We start from the raw sequence: 21,655 nt of genomic DNA on the forward strand, positions 1-21,655 counted from the left end.
TTTTCTATAAATGCTATGAAAAACATTAGAAAGCTCCGCATTAGCCTTCGCTAAATATATATATTAAAAGTATTAACTTTGACCGTTTCTTACACATCTCATGTCACATCCTTCGACCAGCAGCATCCGGACGCAAGCGGCCATAAGCGGCTAGCATGCCAACGGAAAATTGTTATTTCGACTAATCATTAGAATTCAACTGTATCGTGGAGGGTGAAAATCCATATTTGTCTTTCAGCCACTTTTAAAAAGTGAGTTTAGTGCCTTTCCAAGGAAGTGCAAAAAGGAACCACTCTTGTTGAAATAACAAGATTAGGAAAAAGCTGTTCCTGTTCCTAAGTGCCTTTCACCTGTAACTTGGATGACGCGGTAATTTACAGGCCAAATTTCAGCTCGACACTATTCTCTTTAAGTGAGAAATATTCGTTTGCGTGGCCAAGGGACCACAAACTCTCGACTTGAATAAGATTCCGAGGGGGGGGGGGGGGTCTAAAGATTAAAAAGGCTTTTTGACCCACAACTGCAGAGAGGCCGCCTCCTCGATAAAAGACAAAGAAACTTGGAGGTAGAGAATCAACTGAATAAGTTCTCTCAATGAAAGAAATGACAAAGGACGATGAAGATAACGATGATGATCAGGATCATGAGGATAATCATGACTTTCCTTAAGAATTAATTTTTCTTTCCGTTTCATTTTTATACCATGTGAAGCACATAGAGCTGCCATGTATACGCGCTGTACAAATTATTATCATTATTATTATTATTATTATTATTATTATTATTATTATTATTATTATTATTATTATTATTATTATCTGTGGTAAGTGCGTAATGATGGTCGCCAAAAAGGATGTTGTCGAGGCAAGCGGTTCACTTCAGCTGTGTGCCGGACAAAAATCTGGATGCGAAGCGGCAATACACGCTATGCATGCTGTATTTGAAGCAGATGACACGGATGCTGTACTTCTCATTGATGCTTCTAATGCATTCAACGCCCTTAACAGAGCAGCTGCACTGCATAACATCCGCGTTCTATGCCCTGTAATCGCAGCCTACGCCATTAATACCTACAGACAGCCAGCTCGGCTATTTATAACTGGCGGTAAAGAGATCGTGTCAGCAGAAGGAACAACACAGGGTGATCCCCTTGCTATGGGTCTGTATGCCTTGAGCATTCAGCCCCTAATTACAAGCCTACAAGTAGCGTCCAGTGTGAAGCAATGCTGGTTTGCAGATGATGCCAGTGGAGCGGGCTCTACAACAGAAATTAAGAAGTGGTGGGATGTCCTTAGCACCCTTGGTCCAGATTTTGGGTACTTTCCAAACGACAAGAAATGCTGGATTATCGCAAAACCAGCCAAGGAAGAAAGTGTCAGAGAAGCCTTCAAGGAAACGTCTATTAATGTCACAGTGCAAGGGCAGAAACATCTCGGGGCGGTGATAGGTTCCCGAGGGTATTTAGAGGAATATGTCAGCGAAAAGGTGTCCAATTGGGTCAATGAAGTAGCGACGTTAGCAGAATTTGCTCTATCTCAACCACAAGCGTGCTACGCAGCCTACACCTTTGGCTTGAAACATCGGTGGACGTATTTTTTAAGAACTCTCTCCGACATTCAGGATCTACTAGAGCCACTAGAGAATGCAATATCTCAGGTGCTCATTCCTGCGATTACTGAGCGTAAGTGTAATCAGCTAGATAGGACCATTCTAGCGCTGCCAGTCCGCCTAGGTGGTCTTGGTTTTGGAAACCCATGCCTTGAAGCAAGCCGCGAGTACGCTTCCTCAGTCAAAGTAACAACACCCCTCGTTGAACAAATCGTATCTCAGTCACATGAGCTACCAGCAGATTCCCTCGTAAAATCAGTACAACAGGCAGTAACAAGGGAAAGATCAAAGGAACTCGTGGACAGAACAGAGCGTATTAAGGAGATGGCACCATGTAAGACTAAGCGAGCACTGAATCTGGCGGCGGAAAAAGGATCATCGGCGTGGCTTACAGTCCTCCCTCTTAAAGATCTGGGTTTTAACCTCAATAAAAGGCAGTTCCGCGACGCTGTTAAACTACGCTATGACTGGCCAATAGATGACATCCCTTCCACATGTGCATGTGGGGAAGTTTTTACAGTTGACCACTCCATGATCTGTAAACTAGGAGGTTTCGTCATTCAGCGTCACAATGAGCTCAGAGATCTGGAGGCTGAACTCCTGAGTACAGTTTGCAGTGACGTTGAGACTGAGCCAGTTCTCCTAGACATCTCTGGAGAACAGTTAAGTAGAGGATCCAACAAAGCACAAGATGCGAGATTGGATATCCATGCACGTGGGTTCTGGGAGCAACGACGATCGGCATTCTTTGATGTAAGGGTTTGCCACCCCAATGCTGAATCGTATAAGGACCTGGAGCCGCAACAGATCTATCGTATGCATGAGAATGAGAAAAAGCGCCTGTACTCAAGGAGAGTTCTCGACATTGAGCATGGAACATTTACACCTTTGGTCTTCACTACAACCGGCGGAATGGGCAATGAATGCTTGAGATACCATAGTCGATTAGCGGAGCTGATTGCTATCAAGAAAGGGGAGCAATATGCTAAAACCATGTCATGGATCAGGAGCCGAATTTCCTTTGCACTGTTAAGATCTGCACTCGTCTGTCTTAGAGGTTCTAGGACACTACGAAGAATGCAACGTGACATCAAGAACGCGGACATTGACATTGAAACTGCAGAAGGGGCCATTTGAGAGATGCGTATTTTGTTTATTTTTTTTTTTTTTTTTCTTTTTATCAAGTAGACCGATTTTAAAATGCCGAATTTGATTTTTTTAAAAAAAAAAACTTCATGACATTTGTTCTTTTTTTCTTTTTCTTTACAAAAACATTGTTGCTTAAAAATGTTATCTTTTTTTAATCGAAAAGAAATGTGAATAGGTTTTTAATAGCTCTTTTTTTATAAATTTAACTTGTAAATAGCAATTTGTGTGGAATATTTTAATAAAGAATTTTCATTATTTAAATTATTATTATTATTATTATTATTATTATTATTATTATTATTATTATTATTATTATTACTATTATTATTATTATTATAAGTGACGAGGTTGGCAGAGTTTGCAAGATCTCAGCCACAAGCTAGTTACGCAGCGTTCACATTTGGGCTCAGACATCGGTGGACGTATTTTATGAGAACACTGCCGGATATCGACAACCTACTGCAGCCTTTAGAGCGTGCAATCTCGGAGGTGCTTATACCATCGCTCATAGGACGTAACGTATTATTATTATTATTATTATTATTATTATTATTATTATTATTATTATTATTATTATTATTATTATTATTATTATTATTATTATTATTAAAATGGTGTTTGTGGAGGTGATGATGATGATGATCTAACGAGATCACTGTTTTGACAACTGTCACTACTTTGATTCCTTTATTGCAAACGTTTTTACTCCGCCTGTTACATAGTTATGACCTTGTTACAACTTTAAGGAAGCGGTCTATTTAAAGGAGGCAATTTTCTAGCAAGTATTCAATAAGTTAAATTAGAAACACTTGTTTTAACAATAAATGTGGAGCAATCTGGATGCGCTAGATGAACAAACATGATTAATACATTTACAAGATCATTCAGCCAAAAAATTCAAAGGTACGATCCAAGTAAACGATTCGTGGAATTTTTGTACGTTTTTCAAGTAGATTCAGCATTCAAACTTCAGTCTCGCATTCGGTGATCAAGGTGTTTGGTTAACAATCCTTACGTTTGGTAGCTTAAAAGAAACTGAATACTGAAATATCAAACTACAAAAAATTGTTTAGAGACAACAATGAAAACTGAGTGCTAACTAGGTTTCTATACTGGTAGTTTATTTATTTAGTATAATTATTCAGGTGATTATAGAGATTCTGTTGATCTGATTGGTCGAGGATTGCGTCATATCCTGCTATAATCACCTCGCGCGAGGTGATTATAGCGGGAGCCTTTCAAAATGGCCGCTTAGCTATTTGTTGGCATTTCTGAAAAAGAAGTAAATAGGATGAAAGAAAATGCAATTCCGAAACGCACTAAAGATGCAGCTAAGTCTGAGGAGATACTTTTCGAAGGCAAGAGATTAAAATTTTTGTTAATTGTAATAAAAAAAACCCTTGTAAATTGTATGTTGTCGATCTCGATGACTTAAAATGAAGACAACAAATTAAGTTAAATTCGAGCAAGATTTTCTTTATTAACAGAATGATTTCACAAACAAAACGAGTTTAAGACAGAATTTGAAAGCATGGAAGTAAACAAGATGAATAAATGTCTCTGTAAGTTTTACGTTTCAGTGAAGAGAAAAGAAAACAGTTTTTATAATCTGAAAACTAATTTGTTGTCGGTTCGAGCGGCTCTCGACCACCATCAAAAGTCACCGCCTCACAACAAAATATTTTCATCTGCGACAACCGTGTACTTGTTTAGTGAACCCAACAAATGACTTAATTCCTACCTGAAGCAGCTTATCTCCGACGGCAATTTAAAAACGTCCGTTAACCGGCCAACCCATCATGTCAACAAGAAATTGTGCAATAAAATGCTATCGCTAACACTTGTGATCCCGGCTCGAGTTTTACACCAAACAGCCTGGTTCATCTCCATCTTTTTTGGTAGACGGGTCGGAGGAACCGAACATTCATTCACAGAAGTCAGTGCCTCGTCTCAATGAAGCGGCAGTTAAAGAATACTGACATTCTGCTTGAGGCCGTGTGCAGTTTATCGATTGCGCATGTGATCGGCAGACTGCGCGTCTCTGTTCATTGACGCGAGACGATTTGAAACAAACAAACAAACAAACAAAATCGACATTTTTCGGACGGTACTTGTTTTTCTCTGATAATCACCTGAGTAATTATTCGTCTCGGGGAATATTCACCAATATTTACTTCGCCTTTGGCGAATAATTGTTAAATATTTTTTTTTTACTGAATCTTTAAATATACTGAAACTAGGTTTAAACATACCTAACCATCAGAGGAGAAACGAGAGGGAGGGAACTTCTGCGAAAAGCTGGTGGGAACCGCATTCTGTACGTCCCTGTAATTTTGCGATTTTTTTTATCGCGAAATTCGAATTCTCTCAAACAAAACTCTACCCGTCGAGCTCAGTTGCATTTTGTTTGTATTCACTTTCAATGCTTTATTTGTAAACTTTGTTCGGAGAGACAAAGTGACTGCGACCGATTATTGCCAGATGAAAATGAAATGGACGGTCATTTGGTCACAAGGAGAACTTTCATGATCCGGTATTTTGCCTATCGATAATAATTTCGCTCAAGAATATCTCGTTGCAAATATCTGAGGATGAATACAAATATACAACTAACTTTTAATTTAAAAATCTGTTTTGAATCATACAAAATTATGAATGTAATAATAACAATTGAGAAAAAAAATTACAATAATATGGTAATGAGCGCGCTATGTGGGTTTCCATCTTTTAGCTAACCACCCTCCCTGCCACCCTAATGATGATCCTGTAAAGAACCAACATATAGCTATGTACTTTTAAATTCATCTTCGATTTGGTTGACTATCGAGTTTAAAAATGCAATTGCTAGGTTGTTTTACGGTAAATCTGATTCTGGGCTAACAGTTAACTGATACGGTAATCTGAAATTGTTCACCTTAATTGATCATTCTGCGTTTAGACCAGCCACTTTTCTTGAAAGAAATTATCCAATGAAAACTAATTATACGTTTTTAAGCACTGGTCAAACGGCGCATGATAGTCGATGATAGTTGATGATAGTCAAAACTATCATCCACTATTATTAACTATCAAGCGGGTGGTCAAACGGCTCAAAGAAACTCGTGATAGCTGACGATAGTTCACCGTGAGCCTTTAGAGTCAGCCACTGCCGAGTGTCAACATCGCAAACAAAACTTCGCAGGGATGAAGTTTTCGCGGCGAAAGAAGGCAGCTGCCTGTTTCGTTTTCTTTCAGTTGTTGGAAGAAGCAACTGAGGATTAGCCTTGAGAGCGCTGGTGGAGAAAACAGCTGACCGAAGAACTATCACCAACTATCATGCGCGTGGTAAAACGGGAAAAACTATCATCAACTATCATGAAGAATTTGAACACGCTAAAAGTGAATGATAGTTGATGATGGTCGATGATAGCCCATGATAGTTGGTGGTCAAACGAGCGCGCGCGCTTTAACTATCATCGACTATCATTGACTATCATGCGCCGTTTGACCAGGGCTTTATGCCAGCGCTTCACAAACGTTCCCTTTCCCCTCTTTCTCCTGAACCGGCTTATACTAAGACTAACATGAATATGGGTTGCTGGCCAAGGTTGAGGCCAACATTGACCAAACAAATAACAAGAAGATCAGGGCCGACTGTGTTTCCTTCTGGTGGTAGTCCGCTGAATTTTTGGTGGGGCTCTATCCTCGTCCTCCTGTGAATAAAAGAATGTGAATTTCATTGCACATTATTAATCTAGAGCAAAATCCCATCTGAACAAGGGTGAAAAGAATAGTTCAAGATATGAAGATTTCGAGATGGTGAGATTGGTATAAAATTTCGATAATTAAAAAATACAGAACATAACTAAATTTAAATTGCTGGCCTCTGGGAGCCATCCTTACTTTTGTGCATGAAACCTTATCACGTTTTCTTTTAGAAACTTGCTGGCCGTCATATGTTTTGATAACAAATACATCATAATAACTAGTAAGTTAAATAAAGCCAACGGAGATCAAAGTTTGTTAGGGATAGAAGGGCTTTTGTATTCACAAAACAGTACTTGTGTAAAATATGATTTTAAAGAAAACAATTATAAACAATTATTAACGGTAATGTCAGTTTATCGTAACAGAAACGAAAGAGCTTTCCTTTAATTATTATTTTCACTAATTTTTCACTTCATAGTGACGAACAGTTATTCGCTTAAGACACTCCCACCAGCAGTTTAGTCAGTTGAAATACTTTAAAATCCAAGATCCACACCATCCAAGCTGATGTGGAGTGTGAGGTACTTCATCGGCATTGAATTCTTTAGAGGGCTTAATGTTCTATTTTACTTCCATCGAAACTATCAACTATCAACCACTAGCTTACCAAAATTGGACAGTTGAGTGAAGATATCTCATTCCCAATATCCTTTACGGCCAGTTTACTGGGTTTTGCCCCCTGGAAAGTACGCTTAACCTGAAAGGAACTCTCGCTGATGTTGCCGTGACTTTCACTCAAAGGCTAAAGTGTGATGATAAAAGGTATAGGTTAAAGAGAAACAAAACAAAAGCAGAACTGTGTTAACGTTAAAACTTATCCTAGGATATTCACCTCGACTTGAACAAACTTAGGAGTTTTCTTCTTCTTGAAGGGAGCCCTTGCTGTAACAAGAAGCAAAAAATTATCAAATTAACATTATCGTATCAATCAAAAGTAGGGTTTTTTATTTCCAATGATTATCAAACTTTTGCTACGTTTCGTTTCGCTGTGTTGTCATCAAAGTGCCGGCTTTTATTTTAGGGAAATTATCTCACAGGAACCGCGGTAGAACTCTGTATATTCCTTTAATTCTTTAAGCTCTAACAGTGATCAGCGTCAATTTCCGTCTTGTAATATCAATGGTTAACCAGCCCCTGAGAATTAAGGATATTATTACCTAAGATAATTTTTTTTAAATATTATAATAACTTCACCCCAGTCATTTTATAAGAAAGGTATGAGGACAAAATAGGAGAATTTGTTCCTTGATATTAGGGGTTTGATCGATAGCACTCACTCAAATTGCACTGGTCGCCCACGTCCACAAAAAACGTTGGGCTTACCGGTTGCAAAGTATTTTTATTCCCTAATTTTCAACATAATAAGTTGGACTCGCCATAACTGTTATATCGAAATATAAGTAATTTACCTTTGGTTGTATCTTGAACACTGTTGGAACTCGATTTCTTGCTTCCAAAGTCTCTGGATTGCTTAAAATGGAAGGAACATATCAGATGTCATTTCCCACTTTTGTTGTTTCGGAAAAAAGCGACATTTAACAAACAAACAAAAACACGGTGAGCCAATCCTCCTAGGCCAAGTCACCCAGACCCGGTCGGTTGGTCGGACTGCCAGCCAGCCATTCAGCCAACCTCGCTCCCAGCAAGACTCTGGGAAAGAGGTTGTCAGACAGTCAGTTCAGAACGTTTCCAACCTCACGCAATTTAAACCCTAGGAACTCTATTTCACCAGGCTGAGCTTCGATTTCTAAAATAAATTCTAAGTGGACGTGCGTTCCTCACCGATAACGAGAAAGAAGCGTGATACTGCGAGTCGTTTTCTTTGGAAAGAGCATTTTTCTCTCTCTGCCGACGAAAAGCTTGGCGGACCTGAAAAGTGTGTGAAAATTAGCGACTTAAAAAGTAGAACAAATAAATTAAAATTAATTACCAATTCTTTTTAAATAAATTAAGTTTTCTCAATTTCTGGTTTCAAATGGTCAATACTAGGGGAAAAAAGTGGTCAACATGTAGAGTGTCGGGCAAGAATCCAGAAAGATTTCCATAGTACACTCACGACTGTCATACTAACCTCTTCCAAGAACGGCAAACACGAATAGTGTTGAGTCGCAAATTGTATACATAGTTAATGTATACGGTTGCGCGGAAACCTTGCCTAGAATCTTAACAAGAATGACTAAAATGGCTCTATGGTTAAATATCAATCATAAATTGTATGGCTAACGTCACGGCATATAAGAAACTTGTAACGCAAATAGGATAAGATTTGGTGACACGAAGTGTGTTTTCTGTATAAAAATGCTGATTTATCTAATTACGGGAACAAAACGTCACAACTAAATTGAGGTTCGTTACAATATTGTGAGCTTGGGGTTCGTCCGTTATACTACCGTTAGTTTGTATCACAGGCTGTATTAGATTGTTTCAATCACGTGGTTTAGTTGTTGGATTCGTGGTACCATGGAGAATAAACATCTTTGTATCCCTGAGAAATTAGGAAGATCGAGGTGCAGGCCTTTTGAATGAACCCAGTAAGTGTAGCAGAGGGTCAATGGGACGTGCCGAGTGCTCGGAAACGTGTAAACCCGAATGCGGAGTCAGTCGCGAGAATACCGCGAAAAATATGCAATAATCAAGTTTTAATTCTGGATATGATAAATTGTCGTTTAGAAGGGAACAGCTACTAGCTCAGGTAAAGAACACTAAACTTGTGGTTTCGTTGTTGTTGTTATTGTTTGGGTTTCAATGCAATGTTTGAAACTCTCTCACTTACCTCATTGTTGAAAACACAGTGCAGAAAGAAAATGAGTAATCCCTAAGAGATTAAAGCCACAAAATTAGCCCAATATATGGTCTAAAATGTTTTAGAAGACAGCATGTCAATGTGTCTGAAGGGTAACATGGTATTGATTTAAAATTACCGCGTTCTAAGTGCATTGCAATTTTGTACTTTTCAATCTAAATTCTATACCATTTAGAATAATTCCATGATTGAACAATTCGTGAGAATCATTGCCTAATCTCACAAAACTACGCAAGCCGTGATGGGAACAGTTCCCTAAAGCAGGTTCCCCAAACAGTCGTTTCATGAGCGATGTTTTGCTTCCACGACGTCTGCGACGACTTGTGCGGTGAAAATCAATCATGCAGCCACCCTTTTATGAGGACTCTGACAACCCTGTGCTTTTATCGCAAATAGCTCAAGTCACTGAATTGGTACGACTGTTTTTCGGCGATATTTTAGCTATCACTTCGTCCTCCGAGGAGATGCGATATATCTCTTCACCTATGCAAGCGAAAGGTCGCCCTTATATCTCTGGCTTGAAGATGGTTCAAGCTAATCTTGAGTTCCGTTTCGTAAACTAGCATTGGCTGCCTCTGCCGAATTAAAACGTTAGCTAAAGCCATTTCTGCTGTACAGTTTAGAGAGAGAACGTAGATCTGTAATAGCCAAGGGCCCACATTCACGAAGCCGTCCTAAGTTAAGGTGTATCGTAAGTATTGTTTCTTAACAAAACCTGTTGTTGGAATGACAACACACTATTGCTCAGAAACAATACTTAGAATACATCTTAACTTTGGAGGGCTTCGTGAATCTGGCTTCAGGGAAGCACTAGGCACTAAGAAAGCAAAGATTAACGTTTCTGTAGAAACTGGTAAATGAAAGAGCATACACTGTTGTTGACGCTAACCTGGAATCCATTGACGATGGCAAAAGCATACTCGAACACAATGGTCTTTTCGTTCACTATGAAAAGGCCAAGAATCCATCCGACACCGAGAATGGGCATCAATACAAACAACCCTTTGATTCCAGCCCTGGAAAGTAAAACGCAAATCAGTGACAGCCACCAGCATCAAATAGTCAGTCCCCACAATCGCTTATGCGCATCAAGTCGGGGACTGATGCACGATGAATGAAATTGCAATTGCCTTGAAAAATAAAAAAAAGAAAGAAAAAGGAAACGATTTCGTCTCTTTGCAAAAAGCTGAGCCCTTGGGTGTGCGCGAGAAACGACGTATACGCCCTTGTTATTGGTTAATTACATATACATTTTGTAGATAGATAACAGATAGTAACCACTGGAATAATTTTTGTTATGAATTAAGCTGTGAGCTTGCCCTTTATTTGATTTCACGAAAAATTAATCGGCATAAAACTCACCGCATAACTCAGCCCGTTCCCGTTTGGCATTACTATTACTTACTTGACATGAGCATGTTCAGAGTTTTTCACAGCAGAGGCAGATGACACGACAGTTTTCACCACCATAAATAAGACAAAGCAATTTATCTATGGCAAAAGAAAAAAGAGACTTAAAATCGCACAGGGTTTCCGTCAATTCTGGAGATTCCCTAATTAACGCAAGGTTATCCAAATTACCAGATGTAATAACGACACTTGAAAACTTTCTGTTTGTTTCTTTTTCGTTTACTTAGATATTTATTACCTCAAAATAAATTTCAAGTTATGTGGATCCTCTTATTGATATTCAACATACCGCTATAATTGCGATCATCGGACCAATGAAAGCCCACACGGTTCCATCTTCCGTAGAAAGCCAGCAGCTACAAGGAAAGTGGAGTTTAGGAGGGTACATACAAAAGATTGCGTGTATAAATTTAAACAGCAAAATGTCATTATACTTACATCTCTCCTTTACCATAGCTGTTTGGGTTCATAGCCGCTGTGACGGTGACCGGTATGATGGAGAAACCTGTCAATGAAAATTAAGACAAAGGCTCGAGTTATTTGTAAAACTAAAGTGAAATATTTATTCTCAAGGAGAACTGGAAGAACTAAAAAGACCCTGCTGGCAGCCTCTTTCTTTACTTGACAGAAGTAAGGCTGTGCAGAGATCTTTCCCAAGTCGTCGTTACTGAGCATGCACAAACTGTTGTTTGGACATAGTTTCAAGTCCAGGTCGAATCACGTGGCTTCTAAAGAGTGTATGGTCAACAACCAACAAACGTTCTCTTGATAAATTTATTCAGATAGGTTCTCTCGTAATTACCCAAAGGGTTAGGCGTTCAATTTTAGCGAGTTGTTATTTTGAATGGAATTCATGCAATCGAACTGTAACAATTTTTTAAAAAAAAACTTTGGCAAAGCTACTGGAAAAGTGACGAATGGGTTTAGTAAAAACAGCCTCGTAGAAATTAAAAATTAAAAATATAATTGACTTAACCATAAATTCCCAGTAGTGCTCGCACATTTCCTGGAATTTCTGCAGTTCGCAATGATGTCTTCTGTAGGCTAAACTTGTCTTCGCCTTGACAAAACAAAAACTGTTCTCTAAGAATGTTTTCTTTGCTTTCAGCTCTCTGAATTCCGTCATTTGAGTCATAAACTATTCCTTGGGTTTTTTATTTTTTTTATTTCTTATTCTGAAAAAGAGTGTGTAATGAACTCCTCCGCAGAGACGATTCCTTCGAAACCCCTTTGCCTTGGTATATTGGGCTAGATCTTGACCCTGGGGTTTATCAGCAAAATTAATGCCTACGCCATTAAAACCTGTTTGACTAAAGAAAAGCAATTCACCTAAAAACAAAGTTTACATTTTTGCAGATGCGTGTTTCTTAATAACTGAAAATAAATATAGCTTAATGAAACAAAGACAATCAGTTAAAGCAAGTGACACCGTCGGACACCAACACACGTTCTTGCATATACCTCAGGCATGCACACAGCCATATCACCAGGGCAGTGGCAGGTATGGACAGCTGTTTAGGCCTTGTTAGGCCTCATTAGCATGGTTTAGCCGTCGGGAACCGAACGACCACAAGGCCGTGTATCAAGCACCCTTTACTGCGGAGGCGTGTGTACAACACCTCTTTAAGCGACAGTCCCACAGCATACATGTGGTAACTGTTGGCTGGGAACCACGCGCAGTTCTCCCACGGCATGCACCGGGAAGGTGGATCAGCTTTTACGACGATCGGTGTGAGAACTGCCGTGCGGTTCCCAGCCAACAGCTACCACATGTGTGCTGGGGAACTGTCGCTTAAGGGGTGTTTAACTGTATGTTTTTCAAGGAAGCGTTCCTTCGTTTGTTTATGTTGGCAAAGGGAATTAATTTAAAACATTCATTTGCTTAGTAAGCCGCGGGTTCATAAACGGGTCGAATTAACAATATCGGAGGGGGGGAGAGATAAAGAATAAAGTTGACAGTTAACTGGAATAGAATCGAATTGTTGGGCTTCAATAAACTAACATTCTAGATTTTCGAGAACGGCCACAATGACAATTATTTATGTATTTTTCGCCTTAAACGTTTAAGTATAACTTAATTTTAAAACGCCTTGAATTGTTTTTTCCCATTTTTTCAATGCTTTTGGAGGGGTGTATGTCTTCATTCTTCCTATTAATGGGCCCTCTGGTAAAAGAAACTGATATGTTTTAAACTACAGGCTCGTGATACAATTCAGGATGACAACTTACACCATCCGAACACATAGTAGTAAAGCATTTTGACATTCTCCGTTTTGAACACTCGGACAACTTTAAGGTACAAATGCACTCCCTCCACCAGCATCCATGTGAACGATGTCAGGAAGAAGTAGTGCAGAAACACAGCGATTATTTTGCAGAGGATCTGTAACAAAGATGATTATCACAAGACCAAGCTTTAGACTAAGAGGCTTCTTCATTATTATCATTATTATCATTATAATCAGATTCATCAAATTAGGAGGTAGAGAGAGCATTATGTAACCCAGAAAACAAAAACTTAGTAATAAAACAAAAACAAACAAAAAGAACAAAATAACAAACTCCTTACCTTGCTGGACGTTTCTTTTATACCAGCCAGAAAGAGGACTTGGGCAAGAAGTAATGAAAACACAAGATTCATATGAATCTTATGACGTTCCGATGACAGTGATCTAAACAGAAAGTGTCAAGTAAGGGGACTCTTTTTAAAATGCTCTGCTTGAAAATTACTGGACGCAGAATATCTTTAAAATAGTAAATCACCGAAGCTTTAAAGCAAAATGCACAAGAGGTCTCCAAGTATACTTTTGGTCAATAACAGAAAAAATGTCTCGCCTGCTGGGGATGCTATGTCTAAAAACCAGCAATCTACCAAATATTTCTGGTAAAAAGCTTCTCATACATACGAGAAAATAATTAGCTCTTTTAGAATATAGAATATGAAGATCCAACGCTAAGTGCAGGACCTATTTTACACCTCACAAGGAAACATTCACACAGTGGCATCAGTACTACAAATAATCACTTACTCAAGACTCAGCAGTATAATAAGAGTTATGGTGAGAGCTGCTGTTGACACGCCACAACCAATGTACGTTATGATGCTTAAAGCCAACTTGTCTGTCGTGGACAACTACGAAAAATGGTATATTCCATCTTTTGCTTCAAACAAACTTAAACTAAGGGTGTTATAACTTAATAAGTACTTTCCCGTTGATATTTTTGACAAAGTTGAATTGAAGGTGATAATAAACATTGTTTTGCGTTGACATTGTTGAGGAAAATCCCGAAAACTGAATAAGTTAGCGTCCGCTTGAAATGCATCACGGTAAGTCCAATAAAATACATGATATTTCGTTGCAAATGCCATTCCGGCCTTGGACGTTGGACGTATTTGGTAAGTGGTGAGAAGCTAAAATCCAAATAAATAATTTTAAAGCCCAGGCCCCGGTTGTTCGAAAGCCGATTAACGCTAATTCCCGGATTAAAAGTTAACCGAGGCTTCCATCTCACGCGTTAAAATGTTTTTATAAGCTTATTTGAAGCTAATGGTGAAGAAAAATCTAAGTTTAAACTGAGGAACAAAAATAATTTTAAAGAATCATTATTGATTAGTAATTAAACTGGAATAAAAGTTAACGTTAATCCAGGATTAACTTATTCGGGCTTTGAACAACTGGGCCCAGTTCTTTCCAATGACGATGTCCTATGTCCAGTATAACAACAAATGTACTACTTGACATAATGTAAAACGTTTTCCTGGTTTGTTGGTTGTTGTTGTTGCTGTTGTTTGTTGTTTGTTGTTTGTTGTTTGTTGTTAATTCCTAGTCCTTATAGAGGGGTTCTCAGTTCATGTAACGTTTTCCACAGACACGCAATTGCCAGTTTGAACAATTTTAAAATTTACTTTTAATCAACAATATTGACTGCGTATGAGGCCGGAAATAAAGGGAAAGCTACTGGAGTTGTCTAACGAACGTTGACACTGGTGTATAAAGAGCGTTTATTCTTCTTCAGGGAATGGCCAGTGTAACATGAGGCTTATTTACACGTGCTGATTAATTGGGCCGATTTGGTCCAATTTGACAAAAAAGAAAGAAGGAAAATGGGCCTCTTTATAAAAATCTGTGGTAGTGCTACAGATGTTTTTAATCGGGTCGCTTTTCGCCCCGAGCTACACCAACAGAAAGAAGAAATCGGCCGGAAAATTGTAACATGTAAATTGGCCCATGCGATTAACCATCAATCGGTACGTGTAAATTAGACTTTACCAATCCAACCAGCCACAACACCCGCATTTTTCCAGCTCTTGATTCAAAGCGAACGTTGTACCACTGCCTAATAACATACTCTTAGGACCTCGTGTCAGACCTACGCGAGTGACAATCAAAATAGTAAATGAAATATAATGAAATCAATGATCACTGCGTGAGTGCAAAAAACAAGAGAAAAAAACATTTAGTTACATACCGTTGATTGTTTGTGTTGCACGAGTACTGCAAAGCTGGTGAAATGATTGGTTTGGCAAACTGTATCAGTGGGGCCGGAGTTTGATTTTAAGTCTTGCACACCGTCTTTTGACCACACACTGCAGGAAAAATTACTAAAGTAAAGAGAAATATATACCTTCAAATAAAATGGCATATCTTCGGAAATAGGCAATTTTACAGTTGTGTGTTTAGTGACCTGGCCTTAATTGGAAGCGAGGCTGGGGGTGACCTTGTTTTGATACAAACCTCATCACTTTTCATATGTAAATGCGAACTAGTTAGCATAAGAAAAGCATCATCTACATATGAAAAGCAGCGAGTTTCTTTTCTATGTATCAAAACAAGGTCACCTCCAGCCTCGCTTACAATCCAAGGCCAGGTCATTTAGCACACAAATGTAAAATGGCCTATTGGGTTACCACAAAGCTCTTAAAGCCGCCCACATGATTGGTTAGAACATCAATTGCAGAGAAACGAACAAACAACGGATACAATGGTTCCTAGCCCTAAAACAATAGAACTGCGTGATACATAGGTCCAACGAAATAAGAGGTTCTAAAGAGCTGCGTGCTTTCATTCTGTGAAAATTCATGTTCCTATTTCACAAGTTTATCAAAAGCCGGTTTTGCCCATCCTCACCCCTACGCCTTTTGCTAACATGTATTCATTACAAGGTGTTCAAAAGAAATGAAGAAGGAAGAAAGCCTGGGAATGATAATGATGATGATGATGATGATGATGATGATGATGATGATGATGATGATGATGATGATGATGATGATGATGATGCTGTGCCTGTAGAGTCAGGTCCAATCCATGGGCCTGGGGCCCTATAGTGAATATTTTAGTCACATTTACTATGCTTTCCGCTGCCCGGTGTGGCGCTTTGGCATACCAGAAGAGCCTTGATTACAAAATTCATTGGTCCCAGGGCTGTTTGGCTTTCAAGTGCGTGTACGAAAGAAGATGAGAAGATGAGAAGAACTCGTCAGCTATCCATAGGCATTGCACCTCTAATGGCCATTCCATCGATGTCAACAAGACAAATAAAAATACTTGTCATTCAAGGTAATACTTTCTAGTACCGCCTGAAACATACTATTATGATCCAATTGCAAAAGTGGTCCTTGAAAAAGACAGTGGTTCTGATCCGCCAAGATTTTACGACAACAGTTCAAGCTTTTATCATCTTTTAGTTTATAATGCGCAATCGTTAGAGAAAGTTATGTTCGCTTTAAATTGAGGAAAAGCACACTTTTTGCTAGTAAGTACAGAGGAAAAACGTTGTCTAGTGAGGTGCGTACCGTTTTTCAGTACTGGCCAGCTGAACTTGTTGGGAGAATTGCTTGCATAATCAAGCTCTTAACACTGACACAAGTCACTAACCAAGCCGGCCAGTTCTCATAAACAACAACAAGTTCTTATCTCCAGCGCTCATGAAAGTGATTAATAGCCATCCTTTAACTAGTCCTTTATCATTTAACTAAGGGATATCAGTCGTAAAATATTTATACTTGCGGTTGACATCCCAATAGAAACAGTCTTTTTCAAGGCTCTCGGATATCTAGAAAAATGAAGAGAAATGTTACTGTTTGTTTATGATACCGTTCACTTGAAAATAAAGAGTTTAACTTTTGGAAACAAATTAGTTAACTAGTAACACAAAGCAAAAAATTACAATTAATTGTATTTAATTTCTTAGGAAAAGTTCTTCTTTTCCTAAAATTAGATATAGCCTTTCTGCTGGACGGTTCAGCAAGATCTAGGAACATTTCTTGCTTTTTTTTTTTTTCTTTAATATGGGATGATTGTAGTCAACTTGGCGCTCCAACGTACACTTGTGGAATAAATGATAAGTATTCGTCGTTCTACTTTGTGCCCACAACATGTCCGTGAAACCATGAGGAATAAACTTTCAAACCTCTCATATTAGCATTTGAATTGAATTTACATTTGGCTCCCTTAAGGGAATTGCTAAAGTGAACTTCTACTTACCGATGTGCTGAATGTCAAATGAGCAGGGGATGAAAGATTTTTGACAGTTTTGCCATCAAGCATGAGAAAACAAGACATCACAACAGAGGAAACTTCCCAGTTCTCTTCATTTTTGCTGTAGCAGAAATAAAGTAAACACTAGTTGTAATACTGTAATACAAAAACAATACGAGAGAAAAATCTGAATAAGATGTAGAATAAACAAATATCACACTATAGATAAACAGTTAATTACCTTATGGTATTATTGTTGGGTAGTCCATTTTCAACGTCCTTGTACAACAGAAACACATATGTGTAGTTTTCTGTTAAAATACACAACATTTTATCATCGGTTATTATTATTATTATTATTATTATTATTATTATTATTATTATTATTATTATTATTATTATTATTATTATTATTATAACGGTTTTTTATTTTTGTTGTTGTTGTTTTTAACTAATAGCGGTTACCACTTTCAAGCGACCTACCGCCTTCAAAAGAGTCAAAAACCGTTAAAATTATTTTGAATTCTGACAAGATTCTAAGGCAGCCCGGCAAGTTACACTGCTAAACTTTATTTCTAATAATTTGCGGGACAGATCAATCGAGAAGAAAAGGTATTTTTGAATTAATAATATTAAATTTCACTGCGCCTGATAATTTGCTAACTCGCAGGTATCGCTGATTTTGCAATTTATCACGTGTAGCGATTTGAAACGGTATCCTCTAGACGACGCCCTTTCTTTTAGTTAAACTTGCTTGGAAATCAACTTTGATGAAGCTTAACATTGCTCAGAAAATGCAGATGAAACTGTGATTTTTATGGCTTTGGTGCCTTGAAATGTTGTAAGAACGCAAAATAATTTCAATAGCATTTCTTTGATTGACATCGACCAAAACGCACCTTTATCCGCTTTTTTTGAAGTGGATAGGTTGCGTGTTATTGGTAACCGATGTAAAGTAGTTGAGGGTTTAACTCTGGAAGACACTCTGTTATGTGCGCATCTTTTAAAGCAGCTGCGAAAAGCCGGAAAGCCTGAACTTTTTTTCAGGGTTGTGAACATAACTGGGATTGTCTTCATCAGTTCTTTCATCCGCAATTCAAGTATATGTAGTGTATTTTATATAGTTCACTTCCAACTATTTCATTTCTTATAGACAGACTGTTACTGTATGCCCTGATGATCCCTTAAACCAGAAAAGAAAGATGATACGAGACAAACAATCAAAAAGGAGAAAAAAGAAGAAAGAACGCAGAAAGGAAAGAAGGAAGGAGAGAAAGAGGGAGGGAAAGAAGGAAGGAAGGAAGAATATTCAACACCGCATTATGGTTATGGTACCGGGAGGAGGGTTACTAAACAAAGATTTATACAGGGAGGCTCCACTCGGAGGGTCAACCCTTTCCCTCATGAAAACCCCTGTTTTACCGAATGGTACCCCTTTCACGTACTTGAAACAGAGAAAACTGTTGCCCGCCAGGAATTTGTGCTCACATGTTGTCACCCTTTCTATTACTTGGACTAATTGCTACCTTGTCAGTTCACACGGTCTATTTCGCAAATTTGGATACCCTTTGTATGCTACGAGGGTGAGAGGAGCATTTCCCTTGGGCGAATCTCCCGGTATAACCCACTATATGCAGTATCGTCCCCCGCCCCCACCGGTACGTTAATAGCAAGTCACCGCAATAAATAATGTATACCTTTACCTTTCATAATTGGAATCGAAACGAAGTCCGATACGTTGCTCCACGAGTCGTCTTTTATTTCTGAGTAGTCAGGAATCTTGATCTCTCCCATGACTGTAGCATTACGTTTTCTAACGATTTGAGCCACTACAAAAAAAAACAAGAAGATTACATGGTATTACTAATTAAAACATTGATTGAATTGGTTATTATTCTGATTTAAGGATTTCCTAAACATCTTTCATCCCTTTATGTGATATTTGATATGCAGTTTGAAAATAAACAACTGAACACATCGAATGAAAAATCCAATGTGAAATTGTCAGCTATAGTAAAAAGAAGTCGTTCGGTCAACTGGTCAGCCAGCTAGCCAAGCAGCCGGTTACTCATTGAGTCAGTCGGTCAGTCAGTCAGTCAGTCTGACAGACAGACAGACAGACAGTCAATAAGCAACTCAATTGGCCAGCCAAATTGCTTGCCAGTTACCCATTGGGTGATTTAGTATTTCATAGTCATGCATTCTTCCCCGGTCAGCTGTTTCACCTCTCCAGTTAGTTACTGAATGCGTTAGTCAGTGTATCAGCCAGACACTAAGTCATTAAAGAACTCTGTCACTTTCCATTTATAGAGCTAAGGAGCATTGAATAGTACAGTTATGTATTAAGTTCTGTTAACAGATGGTTGCCTTCTTAGAATCACCCATACCGGCATTTTTCGTCGTGAGAGTGTAATTGAATTCTGACAAGCAATTTCCTCTAGCAGTGGCTACAAACGTTTTCTCCAATGACTGGAACAGGTCGGGCATCTGTCAGTAATAAAAGAGTTAAAAACAATAAAGGCTAAACAACAATAAGAGGGAAGTACGTTGCATACTTAGCAACAGCAACAACGTATAACAACAGCAACAAAAAAGCAAGTCTGTGGCTAGGCCGATAGTCTAGATAGTTATCATTGCTATAAGTAATAATCATTGCTATTTTGCACGAAGAAAAAAATATATAAAAATTTGTTTTTTTTTTTTTTGTTGTTTGAATCACAACTTTACTTCTCTACATTCTAGTACTGCTAATAAACTAAAGAACAATATTTCCTCGTAAGACACTTAGCCTTCGCCAAAACTTCCAGCATGATTTTCCCCGACGTGAAGAGCGAAATCCTATACCCCCGTGCCCATGAATTTCTGCAAAACATCTCCTTGAAAAATTGAACGCCTCAAAAAAGCACTAAATTTAGGAATACCGAAGATCTGTCGACCATAATCAAAAGCATGTGAAAGCTTACGGAAAGAACCACAAGAATGTACTGACTGGACGTTCGTGGCTGTTCGGACAACCCAGAGATAAATGCTATATTAAAAATAAAATGAGCAATGGCTGGAACGGGCGAAAGGGCAACACTAACTAAATAGGTGATGGTTGTATCCTAAAATATGTTTCACAAGAGAAAAGACACCAACCGTTTTGTTTTCTTTCCATACAGCATGGTTTTTCTCTTGAATGCAATCTGAAGCAGCATCCGTAACGTTCTGCAGCATTTCCTGAAAATTTTAAGTTTGGAAATTAGCAGCAGTATTAATAATTTAAGGGAACCCTACAATCGGCCTAAAAGGCAGCATTTTTCGTCTTAATTGTGAATATCTTTCAAATGCAGCTGAAACAAACCTCAAAACATCAAGAAAACGGATTTCCATTTTGGAGGATAAAACTGAACATATTTCTGCTACGGAAAGATTAAAATTCTTGTACGCATCATATAATTATCTAGACTTAATCTTAACCCGTAATCAAACAACGTATTTTTGAGATTTAGTAAAACTGCCATTTCAACCAAAAGAAAAACCATAATTGGACAATTTCTCTTAATTTTACGATCTATTGTTTCAAAAATATCTTAGCCCATCAAGGATTAAAGCTAGGTAGCTTGTGGGGTCGTGAAAAAAACTAGCTGATTAAAAAAAATATATCAATTACACAAATGTTTCGACTAAGATAAGTTAAAAAACGCTAAAGATCTGGAGTAAAGAGAGGTTAAGCACTACATTTGCGGCAAACGGCAAACGGCAGAAATGAACACGTGACCATGTTTATCCTTCATTTGCCGCTCGCTGTTTTCAGTTTCTCAGAAAAATTGAGTAGTTTTGCGTTAGAATTAAAGGCCAGAATTATCTTGTACTGTTTTCATCTACGTACTAATATTTTCAAGAAAACATAAACGCGAATCTCACGTTTGCCGTTTTCGTTAAACGTGGTATTTAATCTCTTTTAAAACATTCCCTTTTCATTTCTTAATTCACGTGTGCAATACTATTAAAACAGAGGGAGGGTGGGTGACAAGTGGTATCAACACTCGATGGAGTTCAAAGGCTCGTGACTTCAAGGTATCCGCAAGTATCCAAGAAATACTACTAATAGCCACTAAACGTTTTTGTAGTCTTACATTTGTGAAATGTGAGATGCTAATAGTGGTAATCAGGAATAAGAATATTCAACAAAATTGTTTTAAATGTCTCCTTTCCAACATCGTTTTCGGACGTTGGAAAGTGACGTTTAGTACGCCGTTTTATCTCTTTGTATCCTTTAGCTGAATTTTTTAGTTGCACACAATTTTAGGACTCCATCTTTAGTTTACGAGCTGCATCCTTACTGGCCTTATTTCGCTCTCTAACGACATTATTGTCCCTACGAAAACAAAAGGAGTTAATTTTCCTGTGAAACCAAGGTTTCAGAGATCATTAAACAAAAAAATGGTATTTTCTTTCACGATTCTATCCAAATATC

The 21,655-nt window shown here is 38.2% G+C and overlaps 2 protein-coding genes across 2 annotated transcripts in view; one reads left to right on the forward strand and one right to left on the reverse strand.

Moving 5' to 3' along the window:
* Positions 1 to 879: 879 nt before the first annotated feature.
* LOC146460929 (uncharacterized) lies at positions 880 to 3,071 on the forward strand. Its single transcript, XM_085087750.1, has one exon. The coding sequence runs from the start codon at positions 928 to 930 to the stop codon at positions 2,743 to 2,745; it is 1,818 nt and encodes a 605-aa protein (XP_084943876.1). The 5' UTR covers positions 880 to 927; the 3' UTR covers positions 2,746 to 3,071.
* A 358-nt stretch (positions 3,072 to 3,429) lies between these two features.
* LOC146460930 (uncharacterized) overlaps positions 3,430 to 21,655 on the reverse strand; it is a 44,875-nt gene continuing 26,649 nt past the window's right edge. The window contains exons 12-31 of the mRNA XM_085087742.1: positions 20,335 to 20,415; positions 19,584 to 19,683; positions 18,900 to 19,025; positions 17,438 to 17,507; positions 17,203 to 17,317; positions 16,722 to 16,771; positions 15,188 to 15,305; positions 13,747 to 13,850; positions 13,287 to 13,389; positions 12,947 to 13,100; positions 11,156 to 11,222; positions 11,007 to 11,073; positions 10,713 to 10,798; positions 10,197 to 10,323; positions 9,278 to 9,319; positions 8,287 to 8,373; positions 7,914 to 7,974; positions 7,337 to 7,386; positions 7,112 to 7,246; positions 3,430 to 6,449 (exon numbers count right to left, since the gene is read on the reverse strand). Of these exons, the coding sequence (XP_084943868.1) occupies positions 6,381 to 6,449; positions 7,112 to 7,246; positions 7,337 to 7,386; positions 7,914 to 7,974; positions 8,287 to 8,373; positions 9,278 to 9,319; positions 10,197 to 10,323; positions 10,713 to 10,798; positions 11,007 to 11,073; positions 11,156 to 11,222; positions 12,947 to 13,100; positions 13,287 to 13,389; positions 13,747 to 13,850; positions 15,188 to 15,305; positions 16,722 to 16,771; positions 17,203 to 17,317; positions 17,438 to 17,507; positions 18,900 to 19,025; positions 19,584 to 19,683; positions 20,335 to 20,415 (1,812 nt within the window). The 3' untranslated portion in view covers positions 3,430 to 6,380. The remainder of the gene's footprint in view (positions 6,450 to 7,111; positions 7,247 to 7,336; positions 7,387 to 7,913; positions 7,975 to 8,286; positions 8,374 to 9,277; positions 9,320 to 10,196; positions 10,324 to 10,712; positions 10,799 to 11,006; positions 11,074 to 11,155; positions 11,223 to 12,946; positions 13,101 to 13,286; positions 13,390 to 13,746; positions 13,851 to 15,187; positions 15,306 to 16,721; positions 16,772 to 17,202; positions 17,318 to 17,437; positions 17,508 to 18,899; positions 19,026 to 19,583; positions 19,684 to 20,334; positions 20,416 to 21,655) is intronic.

Source organism: Pavona decussata, unplaced genomic scaffold (assembly GCF_977016875.1).
Source record: "Pavona decussata unplaced genomic scaffold, jaPavDecu1.1 SCAFFOLD_207, whole genome shotgun sequence".
Taxonomy (NCBI): Eukaryota; Metazoa; Cnidaria; class Anthozoa; order Scleractinia; family Agariciidae; genus Pavona; species Pavona decussata.

What these genes read in the sequence shown, in the direction of transcription:
- LOC146460929 (XM_085087750.1), top strand. Translation starts at nt 928, where the DNA reads ATGCATGCTGTATTTGAAGCAGATGACACGGATGCTGTACTTCTCATT.